The 24,244-nt window shown below is 48.9% G+C and overlaps 4 protein-coding genes across 4 annotated transcripts; 1 reads left to right on the forward strand and 3 right to left on the reverse strand.

Annotated features, from left to right (window-relative positions):
* Nucleotides 1-903: 903 nt before the first annotated feature.
* DFJ58DRAFT_891168 (NADH:flavin oxidoreductase/NADH oxidase) lies at nucleotides 904-2,345 on the reverse strand (the record flags this gene model as incomplete). Its single annotated transcript, XM_041394747.1, has 4 exons — nucleotides 904-1,178; nucleotides 1,321-1,601; nucleotides 1,650-2,151; nucleotides 2,205-2,345. 4 exons carry the CDS (start codon nucleotides 2,343-2,345, stop codon nucleotides 1,038-1,040), a joined length of 1,065 nt encoding a protein of 354 aa, XP_041241921.1. The 3' UTR covers nucleotides 904-1,037.
* A 6,673-nt stretch (nucleotides 2,346-9,018) lies between these two features.
* Nucleotides 9,019-13,868, forward strand: DFJ58DRAFT_477023 (uncharacterized protein). Its single transcript, XM_041380569.1, has 9 exons — nucleotides 9,019-9,159; nucleotides 9,228-9,264; nucleotides 9,318-9,424; nucleotides 9,480-10,710; nucleotides 11,111-11,241; nucleotides 11,294-11,464; nucleotides 11,527-12,071; nucleotides 12,123-13,126; nucleotides 13,181-13,868. Exons 1-9 carry the CDS (start codon nucleotides 9,110-9,112, stop codon nucleotides 13,724-13,726), a joined length of 3,822 nt encoding a protein of 1,273 aa, XP_041241922.1. The 5' UTR covers nucleotides 9,019-9,109; the 3' UTR covers nucleotides 13,727-13,868.
* Nucleotides 13,869-14,616: 748 nt separating this feature from the next.
* On the reverse strand, nucleotides 14,617-16,425 carry DFJ58DRAFT_891170 (major facilitator superfamily domain-containing protein; the record flags this gene model as incomplete). The annotated part of the gene is made up of 8 exons (XM_041394748.1): nucleotides 14,617-14,718; nucleotides 14,744-14,862; nucleotides 14,917-15,463; nucleotides 15,523-15,682; nucleotides 15,738-15,872; nucleotides 15,930-16,090; nucleotides 16,140-16,205; nucleotides 16,267-16,425. The coding sequence occupies 8 exons, from the start codon at nucleotides 16,423-16,425 to the stop codon at nucleotides 14,617-14,619; spliced, it is 1,449 nt and encodes a 482-aa protein (XP_041241923.1).
* A 2,560-nt stretch (nucleotides 16,426-18,985) lies between these two features.
* DFJ58DRAFT_746923 (uncharacterized protein) lies at nucleotides 18,986-23,154 on the reverse strand (the record flags this gene model as incomplete). Its single annotated transcript, XM_041387495.1, has 10 exons — nucleotides 18,986-19,731; nucleotides 19,785-20,679; nucleotides 20,723-20,973; nucleotides 21,030-21,156; nucleotides 21,212-21,578; nucleotides 21,635-22,255; nucleotides 22,307-22,331; nucleotides 22,385-22,555; nucleotides 22,612-22,688; nucleotides 22,736-23,154. 10 exons carry the CDS (start codon nucleotides 23,152-23,154, stop codon nucleotides 19,373-19,375), a joined length of 3,312 nt encoding a protein of 1,103 aa, XP_041241924.1. The 3' UTR covers nucleotides 18,986-19,372.
* Between the last annotated feature and the right edge of the window lie 1,090 nt (nucleotides 23,155-24,244).

Raw genomic sequence — 24,244 nt, forward strand, 5'->3', positions numbered from 1 at the left:
CGCAGCTCAGATTGATTTCCCCGACGAAATAATGTCGTATACAGCCATGGAAGAGGCAAACAACGATTATATTTCTTGGTCCGTCGTAATGACCTATTCTGTCCCCCACTCTGCGAAGGTGCTCAGTCGGGGCTTTATGCGAGGCTGCGTGCCTAGGACGTTCGCGATGAGAGGCCACCACGGAGGACTGGGGGATATGGTGCAGGGTTCTTTTCGTTGAAAACCTCCTTAAGCAGATATACTCCGACACCAGTAAGACACAGGTCCAGCCAAACGACGTTGGTGCCAACGGTTAACATGGTCTACTCATATTGAAAAATTGTGTGTACGCACCCGCATCGTGGCCGATCGCCTCTAATTTCTGGAATCAAGACGTTTACATTGTAACAAGTGGCTAGTTCCAATGAAACAAAGAGACAGCTTGCGTGACAAAGCCTACTACATCCTGCTGCATTTCTCCGAGTCAGTGCTCAATAGCTCTAAATCAGACATTCATGAAATGGATGAGTCAAACCTGGACAGTTTGTGCCAGCACCGCACTAAGTTGGTGAATAGCCATAACAACGTCAAAAAAACATCCAGAGCACTTCCTTCGATGACTGAGCACGAGAAGAGAATGTGAATAGTGCCCGCCATGAAAAACATATGGATCATCAATGTTTCACTAACAAGTGTTGTGGCTGCGCACCATTCAAGTGAATTCCCAGAGAGATTCCCAGTCGTCTGTGTCTGCATACCCATCTTTCGAGAATTAGTCCTAGTGAAACCCTATATGCGATTGAGCGCAGGAGAACAAGATCAGTCCGTCGTAAGCAACCAACTTACACAGCCGCTGCCAGAGATCCATACCTCATGTGTACCTCGAGAGGCAAGGATGGCTCCGACTTACACATGGGGTATGGTGTCATGGCCTACATTCTATTTGAGGCCGACGCAGGAGACGAATCTATGGTTATCCTCGAAGGATCTTCATCTCCCCTGCAACACACCTCCCGATCTTGGCGATTCAGAAACGCTTACCTTTACCATCTTAGCCTTCACAACTTCTGCTCTGTTGGTACGTCTGCCGCTGGAAAATCGGTGTATCCTTTCTCAGTAAGATCTCCGGCGAGGTAGAATGTTGCACGATCAGGCTTAGCAAGCGGCAGGTCGTATATAAGTCGGGCAGGGAGGTCAGGCTGTTGGAAGAGCGTGGAGAGTAAGGAGTGATCGAAGCGGAATACGAAAAAGATCGACCAAGGCACAGGAAGAGAAAGTTGTCAGTACACATAGGCAAAGAGAACGGACGAAGAACGAATATGGAGACACGGAAGGACTCACATTCGGAATATACAACCTGCCAAATGCTATCATGCCCCCATGCTCCTGCGCTGTTTCGATCGCGGTCTGTCGTGTGTACCCACCCGCACTGATAAACACGCTATCCTTGCCCTCCTTGCACCATATCTCACGCAGGAAATTGTTGCTACTCTGCGGTGGTGCGTCCACATCAATGTTTCCGCCAACACGTGGCTCGGTGACGTGGAGGTAAGCAAGGTCGTACTTCCTGAGCTGGCTTACGAGGTATGAGAACTGTGGTTTTGGATCGGGGAGGCCCATGTCTGCATAAAGGTTAGTCCAGCATAAAACGAGGAACAGAGACAACGCACCTTGAAACGGACTCCACGGACTCAATCTAATGGCGACCCTCTCAGCACCGACTTCTTTGACAAGCGCATCCACGATCTCTATCGCAAATCTTGCCCTCTTCTCGATACTCCCACCCCATCCATCCTCCCGGATATTGCTCATCTCTTGCAAGAACTGATCGATAAGGTATCCGTTTGCACCATGGATTTCGACGCCATCGAAGCCTGCTGCGATGGCATTCCTGGCGCCAGTGGCGAAGCTGGTAATGTATGATTCTATCTCTGATTCTGTGAGGGCGTGCGGGACTGTAGTAGGGCGGATGGAAAGTGGGATAGGAGAGGCAGATACAAGCGGGGAGTTATCCTCCTTGGCGAGGGCATCTGGGACTGCAGCTCTCCCAAGTGCCCACAGTTGGCAAAATATAAAACTACCCTTCTCATGCACGGCATCGGTGACCCTTTTCCATCCTTCTACCTGTTCCTGGGTATAGATCCCTGGGACGAACTCCCTCCCACCAGCAGCCTGGGAGATGAAGGTCGCTTCGGAGACGAGGAGTGTTCCCGGGACAGATGCACGTTGTGCGCATAGTAGGTGGCTGCATGGGGCCCGGGGACGTGGGTGGGGTAGGCGCGAACACGGGTGAGGGGGGCGAGGACAATACGGTGACTGATTCTCATGTGACCCACTTGGATGGGAGTAAAGAGGGTGGGCGTCATCGTGGGCCTGGTGAGTAAGGTGGGGACCATAAGGGACATACCAGGAGATATAAGTACTGACACTCAGCGGGGCTGTTCACGTACGTGGACTATAAGGTCGGCCGCCGCATGTGAACACCTTCCCACAGAACGATAAATCGATGCGCCTCTGGTGGCCTGAGCACCCACAAAATATTATTCATGGGGTTTACAAGAATCAAGTTTAAAAATGTCTAAGGATTTTGATCATGGAGCGTCTTGCACGATTGGTCTGCTCTGAGGTCAGTTCGTGTGCAGTGAGGATAGTAATATATACACGCACGATATGGCTCTTGCACCAATAACAAGCTCTGACTGTAGTCGACGATATATCTGTATTTCTGAAGTCCACCCGGGCCGATATGTCGCGATGATGGCATATAAACTGAGTTCAAAATCGACGATATATTTGTACGAGTGACTGCAGATATCTGTGTGTGTAGCTAGAACAGTTGAACAGATCCGCCATAAACAACGAAGCAGAGGTCGCCATAGCTACAACAAAGCATGACGCGCAGGTGGTGGACGGAAAATGCCGTGAAGAGGTGCTTGTAGAAACGCCCATGTGTGCGGGACTTCCAAGACCGAAAGACTCACTGCCTGAGTCAACCCCAGATCCTACGTAAAAATGGCGCTTCGTACTTGCCGGGCTGTCGTCGGGAAAATTATTTGGATCCTGCCAATCACACTTGCATTCATTCTTACTATACCTCGAACTCACGTTCGTTCAAGTCATCTGAAAGTCAGACCTAGAAATGTATTTCAATTATGATGTTACATAAGCAGACGGGCTTCAAGACCTCATCAGTGGTTCTCCATTTACCGTCTCTACGAGTGTGTACCATTTATGTAAAAGAAATGGAAATCCGTTGTAGTGGGTAGCATGCCAATTTGCAAGTCCTTCTGGTCTCGTTTCCGGCGTTTTGACGGGGTACGGGCGCTGTTATTCTGAAGCTCATCTAATGTGCGTTTTGCAGGTATGCCAGCATCTGAAACACTGGCGTTGGGGATTGCTAAGTGAGTTGGTGGTAAGGGTAGTGGAAGAGGAATAATTGAGGGGATGGGCCTCAAGGCTGATGGTCGTGTCCACATATTGGAGGGAGCTCGTGCTTCCTTTGTCGACGTTGTGAAGATGACCGGCAGGATTTCATTCGGCTGTAAATAACGCGTCCACGTTGATTGTAAGTAAAAGGTGCATCATAAAGTAAAATATTAGTGTTTAAGAAGTCGGTATGGCCAAAGTACACACACCTTCGCAAGTGTCTGCACAGCATGTAACACAACGAGGCAAGACTGCAGACCCTTCAAACACCACTGCCTTTCGAGCCAGGAGAGGAGATGACGATCCCAGAAAACCTTAAATATGTGGTTGAGTGTCTCATCCCATGGATTCGGAGAGCGTGAGAGATGAATAGCCCAGTTTTGACATGCATACTTGAGAGCATCAGAAGCCGATCGACCTCGTTCCAGTGCTTCGTTTGCGAAAGTCGCAAAGGCATTCATGGCATGAATAATCTCCCTATCTGGTGAAGAGTGAGATTCTGGCAATGCAGGGGTGGAATGATCCTGCTGCCTAAACGCGACGAACACCGAAAACATCAAGAGATCTGGCAAACTCTTGAATTGCTGGATTGCTTGGAAAGCCGGCAGCAAAGACGATTCTGGGCAAAATCCAAACTCGCTGATCGTTTCCAGCGTGCTCGAGAATTCTTCCATTGTCACCCAGACAGAAGCCGCAGGAGTCGACTGCCATGCTTCGCCATAGGGCGTTTGCAGCCAGTCTCGTCCGCTCTGGCTTTGCAGCCAGGCTCTCCCGCCTTTAGTCTGCAGCCAGTCTCGCCCGTCCAGCGTTTCCAGCCACCCTTGTAACCAGTCTCGCCCATTTTGCGTCTTCAGCCAGTCCAGCCCACACTTGGTCTCTAGCCAATCTTGCCCGCCCTGGGTCTTCAGCCACTTTTTCGCACCGCGAGTCTGCAGCCACTCTTTCCCGTAAAGCGTCTGCAGCCAGTCTCGCCCTCCCGGTGTCCCCAACCATGAGTTTCCTCCGATGGTTTCCAACCACTCCTTCCCCAACTTTGTCGGCAGCCAGTATCGGCCGCCCGACTCGGGGGTCTGCAACCAAGTCTTCCCCTCTGGAAACTGCAACCAATCCAGTCCGTCAGGGGTCCGCAGCCAGTTCGTCCGTTGCATGTAATCACTGCGATGCAGCCAGATCTGGTTCAACAATGACCGGTCCTTCTTCGGCGCACAGATTTGCGTGTTCGGAATCTGCGCAAAGTCCGCCAACAGCCAGTTATCTTTCTTCAGCCGCCAGTATCGCCTGCCTTGAGTTTTCAGCCAGTCTGTCCCGCCCTGGCTCCCTAGCCAAGTTTGTCCCAACAAGGTTTCCAACCATCTCCTTCCCGACTGTGTTTGCAGCGAGGCCCTACCCTGATGGGTCTGCAGCCAGTCGTTCCCACCCTTGGTCAGCAGCCAAATGGTGCCACCCAAGGACCACAACCAGCGTTCCCCAGGCCAGATCTGCAGCCAGTCCTTTCCCCCCCGAGTCTGCAGCCAGTCCTGCCCCCTCTGGGTCTGCAGCCAGTTCTCCCCACCCATGGTGCAAAGCCAGGTTGTCCCTCTCGGAGTTTGCAGCCAGGCACGCCCGTCCTGTGTCCCTAGCCAGGGTTCTATATCTGAACTACGATCCCCTCGAAGCCATAGCAGAGCAACGAGAGCCGACAGTGGCTCTGGTGGCTGAACGAGGAAGGATAACGATTCCTTTAACCTTTGGGGATCTTGAGACTTCATAGCTCGGCTGTGCTTCTTCAAGTCCGAGAGCAGATCCAAGAGGGCTGAACGTCCCGGAATCTCTTTCATCATCAAGCGGAAAGATGAGCAAGCGAGTAGGGAGTGAGGTGATGGGATGCTGTGTACTTGAGGAAGGTTGCAGTTTGAGGGGTTAGAAACATAGTCACGAACGGACGAGTGGTAGATATTGACGGGAAGACTGTCGTCGGTAGGGATATCCATGACAGACCGTAGCTGCACCAGTGTTGTCTCAACGTCCCTGCCTAGGCCAGGGCCAAGAAGTTTTGAGAGTTGTGAAATGGGCAGAGGATCTGCGAGGGCAGCGACGATGGACAAGTGCTGGTATGCCCGCTTGGGGTCAGCGCATGTGGAGATAATACGATCGTACAACTTATACACCTCCGTTCCTGGTAGCAATTCAGTCGCTACATCCAGCATGACTTGAAGCCGATCGCGGGGATCATTGTCTCCATCATCAATGAACTTCATCATCGTAGAAGCTACTATGAAACGTCTTCCCGCTCGGCTGGCCAGCCGCTCAAGCTCATCCCTCGATGGCTGGGGGAAATCAGGATGGCGACTTTGTAGCTCTGTGAAGGAATGATGCAAGAAAATATAGATGTCCTTATCAACATCTGCACCATCTAGCAACATGGTGGCGGCAGCGCCCTCTCCCGAAGTTCTCACGGGTATCTCGCACACCCACGGGCGCACCTCGACGTTCTGGAAGGCTTTACAGATATGCGATTCCGAGCGACTCGTAAGTAGAATGTGGATCACGGGGAGATCAGGTTCACGAAGAGCCCGTGCAAGGTAAAGAATGAGATCAGCAAGCTCGGTTTCAGACGTGCATTCGTCAAGGGCGTCAACAACAAATGCCAAAGGCGGACATCCACGCAGTCTCGATTGAAGCCTTCGGAGAGGTTGGATGAACAATGCCTCCACCTGGTCACGAAGAGACTTATCAGGGTCTAAAAGGGCAGGATTATCCCGGATAGTTCTGTTGACGTCCTTCCGGATGCTGGCAAAATTGCTGGCAAGCTGATAGACAAGTGTCGCAAAGAAATAGCCAGTGGTGCAGCGTTTCGTGTGCTTTCGCGAGAAAAAGAATGTTCCCGCAAGCCGCTTTTCGACATGCGTCTCCTCTGTCACTTTAAGATCTCTCATCGTTTCAGCCACAGTGAAAGCGACAGCAGACTTTCCGACGCCTGCCGTGCCATGCAGCCAAATGAGTCGACTCTTCCCTCTGTCGTTTAGTGATCTGTGGATGTAGTTGAGAAGGTCCACTCGAGTCCCTCGTAAACATTTCGGGTGGGGCCGGCGTTCGCGTGAGTCATATTCAGCACCCTTGACAGCAACCTGAGACAGTTTTTCCCAAGTTCCTTCAAATGATCCAGAAACTGTTGAAGAGATCAGAAACAACGGAGGATATTATAAATGGAAATACCAACAGTGATCTTGATTCATCAACGATAACTTCAAGTTGTGTCACAGTTTGTGAAGTGGAAATAGTTTTGGGAAGTGCTAGAGTACTGTGGTTAGAAATCGTGTGGGCGAGTTACCTCGAGGAACGACATACTACCACGAACGTATTAACAAAGCCTTGGAAACTTTTAGTGTCAGGTAGTCCAGTGATTGTGCTCGATGATAATGAGCTGGACAGTGAAACGGGAGTCGAAACTGTGGGAGGATGGATACCTCGAGCTATTCCGGGGTATATCAGTGCCAGCGAGACTGAGAGCCCGGGTACGTCCTTGCTGTACATGCCTGTGCAACTTGTGCAACTTGTGCGCCCTTGCTGTATACTACTTAAGCTTTGAAGCCTGTGCGCAAGTACTGCGGCCCGCTGTTATGGAAGGTTATGTAAGATTGGTTCCGGCAGCATGTTCTAAAAATAGTGGGTGCGCAAAGAGTTACTGGCTGGCAGCTGCTGCCCACTGACAATGTTTTGTCGTTGTGCAGAGACAATCTCTCAAAGAACCAAGCTTCAAGGCGCAGGCATCATATCAGCGAGAACAGCATAAAAAGTTACAAAGCTTGCATGATTGTGGATTGTGTAGGATCCCATTCCGACCTATGTGCGATTCTTTCGCCAGCGAACGATTGAAGCTACTGCTTCGTAGCGGTCAATTTAGTATCATCATGTGCGTGGTTTTGTTGCACTTAGATTAAGGGCATGTTACAAAACTCCATTCCACAGCCACAGCTTTCTAGTCCAATCACACTACACCAAAGACCGAAACATTCTTGAGCATCATTGCGAGATTGTTACCCGTAACGGTGCCACTTCTTGGTAAGAATACAGAATTGGTACTTTGTAATTCATTGTGGTCGTGTTTGAGGCTTTGTTGTAGGTGCTGTCGCTACTACTGATGTATGTTCGGATTATTGTCTATTTTTGTTTTTTCTCTGCTGATTTTTGACAGGCAGAGTCCAGACGCCGTCGCTGCTTTGGTGGCTTTGCGACAGGGTAATATTTGTACGTTGGCCACCGTGTAACGAAAGCTCAAAAGGATGCCCCCACCGCATTTTGAGTAACCTAGAGTATGTTACGAGGCAAGCTCCATTTAGTATTTTATCCATAATATTGATGTGGTCTGGACTCCGAATTTGCCCTCGTTCTGTCATCTTTACAAAGCCTCGGGGCTCGTGTTTGCTCACAAGAATTCGGCAACGTATTGAGTCTTGAGAAGGGATTTACACGTCCATGCGATTAACACGCCAAATTTGCGACCGTTATCATCATGTGAGTAACCCTGTCTCTTATATTCATATATCTTGTCGTTCAACGTCTTGTCAGGAAATGATGGGCGCGTGACGGTTGGCACATTTCTATGGTGGCACTTATTGACATGAGTGCACTTATTTTTAGAGATGCTGCCAGAGCCAAGATTTTTGCAAACAGCTATGAGTTCCGTTCGTTATGACGTATGCGAAGATGCGGTAAAACTTTGACGCGTGTACGTACCATATTGTGGGTGTGAACAAGGTAGGAATAGGTTAGAAGCATAGCGCGGGTATTGGGATACCACTGACGTCTGCGAACCGGGAGAGCCCGACCCCGAGGAAGGAAGAGAGCGTCACGAGACCCCGAGCTCGCAGGACTGAGCTTACAATGTTCAGTATTTGTTCTGATCAGAGCAGTACATCTGACGGTGGCCTAGAATCTGAAGTGACCGATTCGGACGCCGATATGATTGCCAGGGTCGAGGACCTTCGAGCCTTGACTACGGATTAGGGGTGAGTATACTAGTATTTGAGGCGACATGAGAAAGGCTGCCGTCAAGCTTTCAAATTTGGCTAGGATGTATATACTTTGGAGTGTATGCGTAATACACGTCCGCAGGAAGGCACAAGGGACTTTCATGTATACGTAGATGTCATGACCATTAAAATTGTGGTAATAGGGATATGCAATCAGTTATAAATCCTTGGTTTGTCAGCTTTATTGATTTCTGTGCGACCTTCATGCAGAATGAACAGGCTCTAGATGTGAAAAAGGCTCAGGACGCGAGTCGGTTTAATGAACAAAGCAATATTCTATATAAATTATGGACAGTGATACACCAAATCTTGACTCAGTAACCTTGGATCATGAGAAGGATACATAGACGCTGAGTGCCAAAAAGGCTGCGAAGGTCGGTGGAAGGAGATAGCAACGTGGCCAGCATAGGTCCTAGGTTACGAAGCGCAAGTACTTAACTGCAGGCACCGAAGCGGAAATTATAAGCTTAGTTGGATGTAAGTCGTCTGACAGGGGTGTTTGTTTATCCCGATTAGAGGTCTTACGGGGTCTCGGACCTGGAGCACCGCTGTAGTCACTGGAGGTACTCTCTCGTCACCTTCGCTATTTTCTTTAGCGCTTGTTCTTGTGTTCTATCAAGTCGACGACGACGACGGACGACAGCGACGAACTCGCTTTACTGACTCATTAGATTCTGCTCAGAGGTCTACTTATGATGGACCCGAGTAGTAGCGGTGAGCACCTTGCTCAAGCAATTGGCCCGTGAGTCCTTCTTCATCCTCCTTTCAATTACAAGCCTTCTTTTCTTCTTCCTTCTAATATCCTTACAGACAAGTTCGCTCTCGTGTAACCGTCGTTTGCGCAGAGGTCTGTGCAAATTTTATTGCTATGCTAACTCGCTCGCTCACTCGTCTAATTAGTGTAAACGTCTTAAACTGAAATGCGATCGTCGAGCCCCATGCGGTTCTTGTACCAAGCGTGATACGGTCGCCAGGTGTATATACTCTCCTGCTGCCGCTGAGAAAGTGTCCGTTCATACCTCCTTTCCTCTCTTACCAAATTTGATTCCTCCATCCCAATAGTGACCTTCACTCGCTCAACAACAGACTCATAGCAGTCGAGTCACAGCTCGCTCAAATATCAGCACCAGGTGTCCGTTTTCCTTCCTCTTCCTCATCGTCTACAACTCTCCAGTTACCTATCCACACCGTCAACTCGTACAACCCACACGAACCCACCATAGACCATATTACAGCTATCTGGTGCGAAGAGATTGACATTCTAGACCCGCTACCAGTACAATCGTCTAGTTCCGACTCACAGGAGGGGTATATTAAATCTGAACCTGCATCTCATTCCTCCCTGCTCTTACCATCTTCAAATTCCCCATCATCCCTTCCTCTCCCCCTCCTGCTGCCTCCAATCTCCTGCTACTATGCCCCACATCCGTCCTCATCCTCTCCACCTCTTTTCATGAAATCCCTTTTATCTCATCTCCCATTCGCCCCACGCCGCCGTACCCGCCTATATGAACATGCAGAAGAAGCCCTCAGGATGATCCCCGGGCCCTGTTTCAGCTGGCGCGTCTGGAAAGAGCGCGCAGAAGGCATATGGAGGTGGGTAGAGTGTGAGAGCACATCATGTTCAACAAACGACTCCTCAGATGAGCCATCTCGTTCGGGTGCGTCGTCAACGAACACGAACACCTCGAACACTTCCTCTCGTGCACCCACAGACACCAGTAAAACAGACACGGCCCGCACCATTTTTTTCGGCCCACCGCCTGCCCCACCACCTTCGCCTCCGCCTTCGCAAAAAGCTCTATCCCAGACTTCAAGTAAAGCCCTTACGCCATCCCTCCCCTTGTTCGCATCTGTTTCGGGTGCTTTCGCGCTGGCATTATTGGTTGAAGAGAGCGCTGCTAGCACTAGCGCTACCCTCCACAGTTCCAGCCTCACTCACCCTGGACCTCCTTCTGAATCAACAGGACCTGAAAGGCACGACAGGACGGGTACCTCATCAGGGCCAAAGAAATCAAGGAAAGATCCGTCACCGAAAGAAAATTTGACCTCTCCTGCACTTCTTCATGCGTTGTCTCGGCAAGCGCTCTGCGTGTGGGAGGGTGGCGTGGCCCTGTCCAGTTCAGGGTCGAATTCAAATAGTGCACATGCGAGCGAGTACGACTTGGATTATGTATCTGCGATTGTGCTTGGCGTGCTGTTTGTAGTGCTTTGCGATAAAGGATGTACGCCGGAGAGACATGGAAATGTAAGTGCTGCAGGCAATACGAAGGAGGGATGGATTCTAGGAGAGGTGAGTGGCATATTTCCCTCGTTTCCAATATTTTGTGAGTTGCGGTGAATCGGAGCGGGTATGTGACTTCTTGATGGAAGTAGCGCACGGAGCCTTTCAACTTTACTTCTCTGCACTGGAACCGGCCTTCACGATCCGTAGATCCTTCCCATCACATCGTGATCGTCGTGATCGATCCTTTTCTGGGTGTCGACTTTCCTTGTGCGACCGGTTTCGTCGCGTTTTAACTTTGATGTTTATGTTTTTTGATTGTTCCCTCTTCTTGTCCATATTTCTGCCTCGTTCTTATTGCATTTGGCTTTGCGGCCCCATTATGTCTCCACAAGTTTTCCCTTCCTTTTTTGCGCTTCAGCGCCAGCCGAATGCATAATGAAATCCCAACTGACTCCTACTTTCACAGATCGGCAAACTTGTCAATATCGCACGTACGATGGGGCTCAGTGTCGACCCTGATCTTACGCCTGGCAGGTATGGCCTATATGAGAGCGAGGCGCGCCGGCGGGCATGGTGGGATATTTGGTGGTGGGATGCGTAAGTTGCTGAATCGCGTCATGTGAATCACGTTAATTTAGTTTCTCCACAGATATACGTCCACTCTATCTTCACGTGCTCCGCTCATCCCCCTGCACGCGTTCAGCACCCGCCTACCGCTTGACGTTGACGAGGAAGTGTTCACGTCTGCGTGTACGTCTGCACCTCTCCTAAGCCCGACAGGCAAAGAGGGCGTGGGAAGGTGGTTTGGGATGAGAGTAAGGTCAGTGATACCTACGTGGCCTCTTTGCGCGTCACTGATTTTTAACCACTATATCACCACAGACTCGCACAGCTCGTAAAAGACATCAACTTCCGCACTTCCCTACTATCTTCCCTCGAACATCCCTCAGTCCTATTATCCCTTGAGCATGGCTCTCAATGCGAAGCCGAGATCAAGCAATGGCTATCAGACCTCCCACCCGCATTTCGGATAGGGAATGAGGGGATGGGCGAGGAGTCTTGCATGCCCCCTCACTCTTCCATGGCGCTATCATCCAACGCAAGTCATGGAGGCACACCACCGACCCTCCTCGCTCAGCGTCTTGACATATTGATGACGACGCATAGACTGGCTATGGGGTTATACCTCCCATGCTTACGTCCCCATTCGTCCTCGTCATCTCAATCTGACGCTCACTTTAATGTGAAACATGAAACTAGCCTGCAGACGCATCAAGCACGTGTAGGCGCGCTCACAGCTGCGCATGGACTCCTCAAAGCTGGGAGACATTTTGTTGAGCTTGCGTGTGCGCGGCCTGATTTGGTACGGAGGAAGGACGGGCTGGGATTAAGTCTTTGTTGCGGCCTCGTCTCTGATGTTTCTTCAGGTATACTATTTTTGTTCCCCTTCTCGCTTTAGTTTTCTGATCTCATGATAGGATTTGGTCGGGGAGTTGAAATGGGGTATTCGAAAGCGTTGTTCGACGCCTCTATCGTCTGCGCTACCAGTGCTCTCCGTGATCCAGGGGCTGTATGGGCACGCACGGCTGTGGAAGATGCTAAGATGGGTCTTGGGCTGCTTCGGGACCTTCGAGATCTCTATCCTGCGCTGGATGTGAGTGTTCTGGAGGCGCTCATCCGGAAACTCGATTCGGGTGGTACAGGCGCCGGGAGTGGGCCCAAGAGGAAGAGAGAGGGGTGGGATGAAGGTGATGGCCGGGATGCTGTTCCTGTACCTGGTGGTTCGGGTGTGGGTGGTAATGGCGAGGAAAATGTTCCTCTCATCCCTGTCCCTGTCGTTTCTGCCCAGGAACTCGAGCTACGCTCTCCATCTCAAGTTGGTTCCAATCCCAGTGCTGCCGAGAACGCCTCGTTCACGAATAATGCCAACAATGATAATTCGGCCTCAGAACCAAGACGGACATACCCTGCTATTGTCATTCCATCCAAGTTTCCGCCTCGGAAGGATCGTGTAAAAGATCGAGATCTACTCAAGGACGGTCAACGTGAACGAGAGCGGGGGGAGAAAGATAAAGACCGCTCAAAGGAGAAAGACAAAGACCGTAAGAAGACCTCGTACCCGTCCGTTGGGTTCCGCGTGCGTCCTGGGAAGGAGCCGTCTCCGCTTGCCAGAGTGCGGACTGCGAGCGTTGGCGCGCCTACGACAACGACAACACAGGGAATGCTTGGTCAATCGATGCCGATTTCTAGCCAGCCGATCTCGGTGTCAGATCAGCCGATGCCAACGTCTGGTCAATCGATGTCTGCGTCCCAGCACTCGGTGATGTCTCAGCCACCTCCCGTGGTTCCCCACCAGCCGTCTTCCCTCGTCTCAACGCCCGTTGATCGGTCTTCCTATCATTCCACGCCTACTTCTATGTCGCAAGAAGGCGGAGTCGATTTCTCGTTACCGTTCGGGGCTGCTTACGAGCCTCAGCCTCAGGTATGTTCCCCATCCTTTTTTATACATCCACTCTCCCGCTCAACGCAATTCTAGCCTGCACAAAAATTCACCCCTTATGACTATGCCAGTTCCTCTGCGTCACCGTTTCCATATCCGGATACCCCCCAATATGCGCAATTCAGCGGTCCTCCCTCCACGCCGACATCGTTTGCTCCTCCGTCTCAATTGCCCCATTACTCAGGAGCTGCTCCACAGCCACAACCGTCGTTCCCTACACAAATACAAACGCCTCAATATCCTGCATCTCAAGCGCCTTACAGCGAGCATCCTCTTCCGTCTCAACAGCAACAGCCGAGTCGTTTCAGCTTTGGCCCGCAGTACCCTGAAACTGGTCTTGCGAGAGAGTATTATGGATCGCAGGAGAAGCAGCCCGCTCAACGGCAGGGATATCAGCAGGAGTATCCTGGGGAGCCACAAACGGTGTATGGTATAAAATCATCAATAGACCAGCACCTCGCATCACAACAGGGGTATGTGGGGGGACAGCAAGGATATGTGGAGCAGACGTGGACTGAGGGGAGCGAGGGTCAGTATTGGAGCTCGTATCCTGCGCAGTCTCAACTGCGTTATCAGGAGTGATCCCCCCCTTCTTTTCTCTTCTTTTCTCTTCTCTTCCCTGCTCTTTCCTCAACTTCCAGATCCAGATCCTCGCCTATGCAACTAATATCCTCGTTATGCCCGCTATGCCTTCATGTCGCTTGTCAATGCTTTCTCTCGCCATCGCTATATGTACGTCTACGTTACTCATCGTATCTCCTGTTTTTCACTATCGTATCTTCCTGGATTTCACTTTTAGCTATATAGCTACCTTTATGATTGTCTCCCGTAACAGCTCCTGCTTATTCCTCTCTGCTTATCTTGTCTATTCGTTGTGTCCTCGTCCGTCCATCTCTATCTCTATCTGTGTATATATCACGCCGCTCTGATTAATGGCTGGATTTATTGTCTTTTCGTTTCAGTGTATTTTTGTTTCTTCGTGTATTTCTTTAAATTTACTATCTGTCTATATACGACCATCGTCATTTAAATCCATAGACTCACTTTTTTTTCTTCATTGTGGCCTCGGTGATAATGCTGCAGTGGTTATCAATGCTCAGGTGTGCTCGTCCGAATGCTTCTGGTAATGCTCTATAGAACGTTTGGTGTTAGGAAGACTCCTTTAAGTACTATTTTCTGTGCTCCAGGGGGAATCGGAGCGGAACATGCAACCTTTGATGCAAGCCACTCGCGCCTTTCATATATCGCACTCAGCGTTACACCTCACATTCAATCATACGGAAGCCAGCGTTTTGCTTTCGTACACAATATATATCACGTTATTCTGTTCTATAATGTTTCTAAACCAACCCCCGGTGCAGCTAGCCAACTTACTTTCTTCAACCTCTCCCCTTATCATGCACGTACTCTAGTAGCATGTATATAAATATATCTTTGGACACCTTGCCACGGGGCGCAAGTGTCGTTAACGTTCATTCTTCCATGACTTGCCGAGGAAGGAACAGCGACGCGAAGATCCCTATGCAGACCAGAGCAATCATATAATAGTAGATCATCCATGCGTGGTCAGGATTCTTGATCGATAGCGAAAACGCGGACGTAGCGGATGCGGGGACCGATAGCTCGCACGATCGACACTCCCAGCTGAGCAATCCCACTCGTTGCACCAAAAGATGCTGGGTTCGGAGACGCTGCTGCGATATAGATAAATATGCAAGCTAAAAGAGATCGTAGGTCAACGCAAAGAATAGTGATACGATGCAGGAACGGACAATACGCCAGATTTAATATCATCGAGAGAGCGAGTTGTAGGCCAACAATCGCCCATACCATGAAGCTCAAACCCTGTACTCTTGCGACAGCATTGAGGATGGGAAAGGTGATGACCGTCGGAATTCCAGCAGCCATTGCAGTAGAATATATTATCTTTGAGCCGAACCGATCATGCAGATCGGCAAAGAAAAAGATTTGGAACAAGCCGTTGATTACACCATAGATGGCCAGAATGTTGCCGATTTGTGGGGGATCTAATCCTAGCCCACCGAATTCTAGCGGTGTGGCGAAGAACAGAGGTTGTACGTCACGAAATGCGATATCAAGAAGTGACAAAGCGGCGTAGTTTCCGGCAGCTATGATCACTCTGGGTATCAACAGCGAGCGAAGGGGTAGTGGCTTGGCGTCATCGCCGTTTGTACTTCGAGCAGTATCTTCTGTGCTGAGGGAATCAGATGACCCTGTTGGAGTCTCATGGCCATGGGTGGTATCTTCGTGATATTTCCCCCTGAGAAAACGTCCGACAGTCACCCTGGTAGGTACAGTCTGTCAACCGTGAAGTCATCAGCTCTTTATGCTTGCATGCTAAGTCGGAAATAACGCGCCTCTCGCAAGAAAAGGAACGTCACGATCCAAGCCAGTGCAGAGAAAGTGGCAGGTACAGCGCATGCAAGGAAATATGGATAGGTCTTCAAGAATTGGGAATTTCCAAAGACGTTTGGGAATTGATCAACTGGTCGTGATAACAATCCGCCTATAAGGGGGCTGCGAAGGTAATCTCGTTTCCAGAAGCGATATAGATTATCACGTGGGTACATACCCGACTGTCCCGCCCGTTGACCAAGCTAATGGCATATACGCATACGCCTGGGCCAAGTTGGTAGAGTCGGTAATGTCCACCATCATGCTTTTCATTACACCAACGTTGCCATTCAAAGCACCGCTTAGAGCGCGGCTGAGGTGTTAAAATAAGATAAATCCGAACTATCAAGGGAGAACGGAATGATCGAACCTTAGTACGAGTCCGGGGAATGTCGTAGATAGGCAGAAACAACACATCGAGATAGATATTCCAAGCAGGCCTGTCAAAATGACGGGCTTCCGTCCAATGTGGTCCGATATACGACTCCAATGAAGAACAGTGAGCGCTTGCGCGGCAAAGAATAGGGAGTACTGCATATACTTAAAGGTGAGGTATATGCATCGTTCAGGTCAGACTCACCATCAGTCCGACATAGTATCCTACACTGGTCTCATCGCCATTTGTAATCCCGATATCTCTTATTAACTGGCACGCGGGGAGCATTAAATACCTATCAATTGATTCGGCTATGAGGAAAAAAACATACCTGAGGTGCGAAGGGGGCAATAACTTGTGAAGATAGTGGTTCTGCGACCTGGAGAAATAGTATGATAGAAAATTGACGCCAAGGCAATGGTGTCCTAGCCTTCTTCTGCTGCAGGGGCGGCAGCAAAGGCGTCTCTTCGTCCAGCTGTTGTTGGGACATGATCAATCGCACACGAAGTAAAGAGTCGAAGAAAGAAAACTACTGTCTAGAGATTCTGGATGATGCTATAGCTAATAGTACATAATTAATGTGATACAATGACCTGTAAGCAAAAAATATGCGACTCACACCGATCCTGTAGCTACGTAGAGATAGCACTTGTGACATACGGAGGCTGGGCGTCGATCGAGTCTCACGAAATGCTGGAGCGGCCTCGACAGCATCGATGAATGAACAAACATGATTCTATCATTGATTCACTGGCCACTAGATTTTGTTCCCAAGCTTCTCTATGTTAGATTCTTCTTTCCTCTAAAATTTAAATCTAGAAATGATCGGCGGCAAATGGGCGGTTTCCCTGTACCTCCCAAACCTGAAGCTGAAGGTTTGTACTAACTGTGTACGCACGCTGCAGGTTTCTTCAACCAACCCTGCCGAAGGACGAAGAATGTCGCTTGCCACAAGTTGCAATCCAACGTGTTGCAAATGGTGAGCAGGGAACCGACAGAAAGGAAGTCACTGGGTACAGACGAAAATCCTCATGCCTTAGCCGAATAGCCGAACTGCATTAGGAAGGTCGCTGTCAACAGCTGTCAACCCATTGCTGTCTGTAAATTTTCCAATCTACGGAGGGCTAGGTAAGGCTTAGTAGGTACCCCTCCGCACACAGAACGTCTGATTCGGGCAATTTTCGCTCTCGGAACTCTCATTTATCGATGGTCCATGGACTCCGATCTTCGCGTCCGTATCTCCTCTCTGAAAATACTATGAACCCATTTGCACACTTAAATTCTCTCGGGACTGATTCTAACACCTCTCGCACAAATACACCTTTGAGTTTTGTCTCTGCAACCAGTACTGATCACAATATCGCAGCAAGCCATCCTGTACGTTACTGGAAAAACTCGTGTTACAGATAATCCGACGTCAAGTTGTCAAAATTTTTAATTTACAGATATCGGGAAGTCGCGGTCAGTATCATGATCAGTAGGAATTTTCTCTCCATTCGGTGGACGCGTCGCGTTGGAGATGCATTTCAAATTCAAACCACGCTCTTGGCTTCGAAGCGACTAGAGTCTAGACTCGGATTCAAATATTCATCATCCTGCGCATTGCCATTGCATCCTCAACGACAAACGAGACGCCTACAATTGCCAGCCCACGAGCAGTGGCGAGTACTTTGTCACGAAGAGCGGCATTTCTGCTGATTTGTGCCATGTACTTTGTTGTTTTGTCCGTCCTATCTTCCATCCCTTGATTTTTCAAATCGCTCTTAGATATTGGAGTCTATCCTATACCGTAACCACCAGTCGCTACACGAGAGCAAGTTGCAGTCTCCTCTAAAGCCATGCCTAGAAATCGACATCCCGCAGGCGTTGACAGTCAAAAATCTTTCCCTCTTATCCTCTTCAAATCTAACATTACCCTTTCCTCTCTCCTCTCTTCTATGGATCCGGTCTACTATAGCTCAGACTACACGCCGGCCGCATCCAAGGCTCTTCACAACTTCCATCTGCTCCACCTCCCACTTAATGACCCTGCACTACCGTACCCGCATATAAAAACAAGAAGAAGTCCCATATTTCAGCTGATGTACCAGGAGATCAAGTGTCTGGGTAGAGAGTGAGAATACAGTATCCTGTTCAACAAATAACTTGCACCATCCCTTGCGTCGCCGGTGCGTTCTGCCCTCCAAATTGGTTGAAGAGAGTACCACCAGCCCTAGTGTTACCCTCTATAGCACCAGTCCGGTCACAATGGAGTTCCTGCTGAACCAGAAGGAGCTCTGACAGTGGTATCGTCCCAGCCACCTGTAGTTCACCTCCAGCCACTCGTTTCGATGGTTATCGACTTTTCACCACTCCATGCCCACGCCTGTGATGCAATTTCTTGTTGCGTTTCAGGCCTGCTTATGAGCCTCAGGTGCATTTCTCATCCTTTTTTGTTACATCCGCTCATCACCTTACTCACAATCTCAGCCTACCCAACACTTCACCTCCTAGTGCCTACGCCAGCTCCTTCCTTCCAATTTTGACACGCCCCGGTACATGCGATTCAGCGTGCCCTCGTCTCCACTAACGTCGTTTTCTCCTTAATTTCAAAGCACGACTGTTTTTCCCTGCACAACATGCTGCTCCTTCCTCCATCTCAGCAGCTGCAGCACTAGGGTCGTTTCAGCTTCGGGTCGCAGTACCATAAGACCGCGTTCATTGGGGAGTATTATGGGATTCAATGTCTGAATAAACGCAAGCGCAATGCGGAGGAGAACGACCACGTAAATGCACGAGAATGGGCGATGCTGGGATTGAAGAGACAACCCTCCCTTCAGTGCGTATGGTGTTTATGATCAACACCTCGTACCACGACGGGGATATAAGTAGTACTGGGGAACAACAGGGAGACATAGAGTAGACATGGACTGGGAGGAGCGATGGTGCGTACTGAAGGTCATATCCTCAACCGCATTATCACGTCACTCCTTTTCTTTCCTACCTTTGCCTTTCCTTGTTCTTTCCTCGGTTTTCAGTTTTCGCTTATGTGAAAGACATGCTCATCATGTCCGCCATGCCTTCATATTGCTCCTTGTCAATATAAGTTATGCACTCGTTATCGCTATGTTTTCGTCTACATGCATTCTGACATCTACGCAGATTTGCTTCTGTTTGTCTCGTCACCTTTTCGCATTTCAGTAGCGTTAATGCAAGTGATAGTATAATAATTTGAATGATACAGTATGTGAACTTGAATAGTAGCCTCCCCTAGCCAGACATGTAGAAGAAGGAAGACAGTCAATAATGGCGGGGACTAGGGTTTACATACATTTTCAGATGTAGTTGCACTGTAGGAGACCAAAAGAATGCGCTAACATGATAGCAGATGAATAAGTACTGTATGGTATAGTAGAGTATCCTGCACATAAAGATGAGAACACCGAATATCACATACGTCAAAACTGATGCAAAGGACCTCTAAAGACGTCGAGCATGCACTCGACCCCAAGTTCAGAGACACCCTGGGTGTTCCACGTGTCCCCGGACATCTGAAGAAAAAGGGAGGTCTCAGTCGAGTCGTTATCTTCGGTTAACTGCCGTAGCATGTCGGTGACTTTGTCTCCTTGATGATAATCAAACAAGCGACTAGAGACACGCTGCCAACCTTGCCATGTAAATTGGAACTCGAATCTTTTGAATTCTTCCTCTTTCGATGATTCTTCCTCTTTCGACGATTCTGGGGTTTTGCTTTCAAGAGACGGGCTGCGGCGTGAAAGGTCGAACTGTAGCACAAGGAACCTCCCCTTGCTGGAGACTATGCAACTCTGTGAATTGCATGCCTCGGAGGAACTCGAAGCAGTTACTCACTTGACCCCTTCTCATTGACTATCGCAGAAACAACGATAGCGCGAACTGGATTGAGTTCTTCACAAGTAGCAGTGACCGCACCCGGAAACTCGACGAGTTGGGATTTCTCAGTGGCAGAAATGACCTCCCCCTTAATTCTCGTGCATGTTCTATCAACAGGAGGAACCGCTTCTTGAATTTTGGAAAACCACTTTTCATCCTTAGCCCAGCTCCACATGTCTGGATGGAGAGTCGCAGTTGCTGATAGCCGTGCTCTTTGCTCAAGCAGGTATGTGACAATATGTTCCAGACGTTCATCAAGAGCAATGTGTAGTACTGTTCTGGCAGTCCAATCCTGCACCGAAAGATCATATGACGGTTCAACGAGGGCTTTTATGACTGGTAGGCGTTGGTTTTCATCGAAGGACTCCAATGTCCCGGGCGTTCGGGAGAGCAAAGAGTGGATAGGGGTGGAACCATCGACAGTAAAATTGACATCCGCGCCACGTTGACAAAATTTGCGAAAGACCTCAGGAAACAGCGTGTTGGACAAATCGACCATATGCAGAATGTCATCAGGTAGGTTGACCTCCCTTTGTGACAACAAGAAATCAATGGCAACTTCGTTTCCAATCGCAGCTGCCCACGAAATTGGAACATAGGAACGGAAAGGAATGTGATCTTGGTTGTATACCAAGGGATTGATGACAGAAGGCTTGTTGAGATCGGCACCCAGCTCCAGGAGAATACCGAGGAAGTCAGGGTTCGAGGCTATGGCGAAGATCAAGGGAGAACCCCAACCATCGCCAATACTCATGTCCAGGAGATAGTGTTGCTGCGGCTGCTTGACGAGGTATTCGACCATCCATAGCTTTCCGAGCTCGAGAGGGATGAATAAAAGCGAGGGTGAAGCTTTCTTCGACCATCAAATCGTTCGAAGCAAATCTGCAAACACAAACTCTATGTGTGCTTCGAAGAAGCTCCGAATGTAGCCGTGACAGGGCGGCCATAACACAAGGGTCCTTATCCGAAACATGTCCAAGGTGTGTTAATGCTTGACCAGCATAGCTCAGCAATGGATGGTCTTTGCTACCATCGGCAAAACGAGCAGGTCCTTCATCGTAATCTTCATCGTAATCTTCATCGTAATCTTCATCGCAATCTTCATCATAATCTTCATCGTAATCTCCATCATAATCAGAAGCTTCATCTATATAAAAACCTTCAGTTTCTTATCTCATATATGAACGAGAGACGGTATCGCACCTTCTACGCACACCTCATCCACAAAGTCGCATAACAAATATGTAATCAAACACTCGCAAATACGCGCATGCATATACGAGATGGATAGGATGTTATAAGGGCGACTACTGATCAAGATCAAGTATTGCTAATTGCCTGGCTCATCAGCGGACGACTAACATGAAAAATGTAACATATCATACCTTGACGCTATAATGAGACAGAGCAACGACACCAGTTGCCTCGTCATAGGTCACAAAGCTTCCACATGCCACCACGATATCCATAGGGTTTCTAGCGCCTAGGTCCGGGTTGAGACTTGACTTACCAACTTCAATCATCATTGCTTCGTTGAGCTGATCAAGCCTCAATGGGGTGAGTGCACCAGCAAGCCAAAGCAAGCAGTTTTGGGCGATTTGGGCATAACCCCGCCCTCTTTGTTCGATGGCACGAATGATCCTATCATAGGTTTCGTATAGTCCTTCTGGAAGGTTATCGAGGGCTCTCTTGATATCGATATCTCTTGGGCAAACCATGATTTCATCCAGTTGACACTGGACCAAGCGAAACCTAGATGTGATCATGATTCAGGAGATTCAGGAGCGAATGAAAGTCATTTTACTTACATGCCCTTAGCCTTCTCTAACAATCTATTCAAAATCGATATTCTAAGTTGTCCGGAGAGGCATGACAAAGCCTCCTGAGCCATGAGCTGCTCAATGATGTGCACGCGTATATCTTCTTGCATTTGTTCTGCTTTGTCCTTCAGTGACAAAGTGGGAAGACCGCCGAAAGCTTTCTTAATGTCGGACTCGATTCTACCGGTGATGAAGAGTCGTAGTCGAGCATTTTGAACAATATCGACAATGTGTCCTACCAGGTCGCGGTGGTCCTTGCATTCATCCAAGGCGTCGATCACAAGAACTGGTCGGCAAACAAGCCTAGATGCTTCAACAAGAAGCTTCCGTAGAAATCCAAGATCTGTGAGACACCACTCTCCGTCCCAATATTGCTTCCATAACTGTTGCAGAGAAATAAAATCCGCTTCTGTATTTGATTTTCCCTCGTTTAGATCGCGTAATTTGGTGATCCAGTCGACTTCAGATTGTCGCAGAAGTTGAACAACTAAGGAGCGCAAGACTGTAGCTGCAATTGTCGTTTGCTCATCTCGGAAGTCACAATAGAAATAGGCAAGCGTTTGGGGCGTAGTTTGCTCCCCATCCAGAATTTCTTCGATGACAGCGGAACTGGACGCTCAGAAGTCAATTATGGTTCTCTAAAAGCCCTCCAGACCTTACGCAAGGATGGTTTTTCCACTTCCGGCTGTTTTGAGTGTCAGGAACTACAATTGATAGCAAATGCGGGAAATAACCAACGCTGGCCGTTCAACCATAGGAATGCGACATCAGATTTGTTCCAGGCCACATACTGATCAGCCTGTAAAATCCAACGACCGGTCTCGGGGTTGCGCTGACGATGGCAGGCATCGTGCTTTTCAGTACAAGGGACAGGGTTCATCCATTCAAGTAACTTTCGACGCTCATTGTCTAGGCGTGTTGAATAGGATGAGATGATGTCTCAGAAGTGGTTGTCGGCTGCTCACCGATCTTGCGCCACATTTGTACATCAGAATTCTCTCTTAATTCCTGAACTCCTTTGCTGATATTGTTCATTGTGTTCCTGGCGCCGTGTTAGCATTATCAATCATGATGAGCGAGTCAACTCACCGCGAGTCTATTGCTAGAACTGTTGTGATATCACGATAAAAGCCTTTGAATCTCTCAGTAATCGCTGCTGCTTTCTTTTCCTTGCATGGCCACATCAATTTGGATATTGTGCCCATTTTCCTGCTCTCCTGCTCGTTTGGTAGAAGGTTCTTCAGTTCTCCCTGTAACTTCGTGACTGGTCCATTTTCGGCCATCAGTTTTGAAAGTACATGGCGGAGATTATCTGGAAGAGAGGGATCTTTCTCGATCTCCATGACTGTGGTCAGGACTCCAAGGATTGAACTAAGCTCATCAAGCAGACTCTGGCAGGACGAATCAGCGTCGCGGACGGAAGCAACATATCCATACAAAAGAGCTGAAGCTTGCGCTATCGTTTTAACGAGTTGAAGAATGGTCAAACCGCTGGTGATGGGATCCATCTGGACAGCGGAAGATGTAAACCTGGTATCGCCGCATTAAGTTGAGGGTGGGCGCTCATTGACCTATTTGTAGCTCTGAACCCTGCATTGGCGCCTATTTAGATGATTGATTAGACTGGTATGAAGCACATGATCACGAATCAGGAGCTATAGTGAAAACATCTCTCGAGAGTCCAGGACTTTATTGGGCGCATCTGGATTGTTATTCAACTTGATAAAACTCTGAAGAACATCAATAACAGCACGAGGTCAAAAGCTCGTGGCGGAACAAATCAGGTGACCAAGGTCTGCACTATCACGAACCCAGGCTACCCTCACAAGTCGAGCTTTATGTCTTCTGCAAACTGATCCCGTCACGACCAATTTACAACTTATGCCAACCACAGAGGACCAGGTGACAGGCAATAATTTTGAAGTACGATGAGAGAACAAAAAGATCGACTGGGTTAAGCGCAGAACATGAGTTCCAAAAGGCTCCTAGTAGTTGCGTTACTAGCAGCCTCGCTGAGGATGTTAACCGTTGTCGACAATTAAAACAAATCAGTCCCTCCAGAACGTCGACATTCGATCGCGAGCACCACTGAATAGTCCTTTTATGACTCTTGGCGCGATATAAACCGCTCGGACTCGCTGGCTTATTGGATTCATAATACAGACAAGAGTTTCAAAGTGCAACGACTTCGGTTGGTAAAAACAAAAGGAACAGCGCATAACAACTTACAAGCTTTTATTTCTTGAACCTAGGGTTAGGGTTATAGATCCTGCAGGTGCGTTCACGCAAATTCGGACGCGTTCTTGTTCTTCTCAATCCCTGCACCATGATATCCAACTTTCTCAAAAACTTGACCGACGCTAGGGCCTAAGGGCTTGTCAGTCCCACGACGCTCTAAGCGCGATAAAAAAAACCAGTAAAACCATGCTTTATTAGGTCCGTGCCCCTTCCTCGTTCACATCGTTGATTTGACATACATGTGTGCGCAGGGGGTCAAAGTCCGAATAAGCGCAAGCACAATGCGGAGCAGGACGACCAGGTAAATACAAAAGAAATGGGTGACACTGAGGTTGAAGAGATAACCCTCCTTTCAGTGCG

Source organism: Suillus subalutaceus (assembly GCF_016647625.1).
Source record: "Suillus subalutaceus strain FC151 chromosome Unknown DFJ58scaffold_82, whole genome shotgun sequence".
NCBI classification, from domain to species: Eukaryota; Fungi; Basidiomycota; class Agaricomycetes; order Boletales; family Suillaceae; genus Suillus; species Suillus subalutaceus.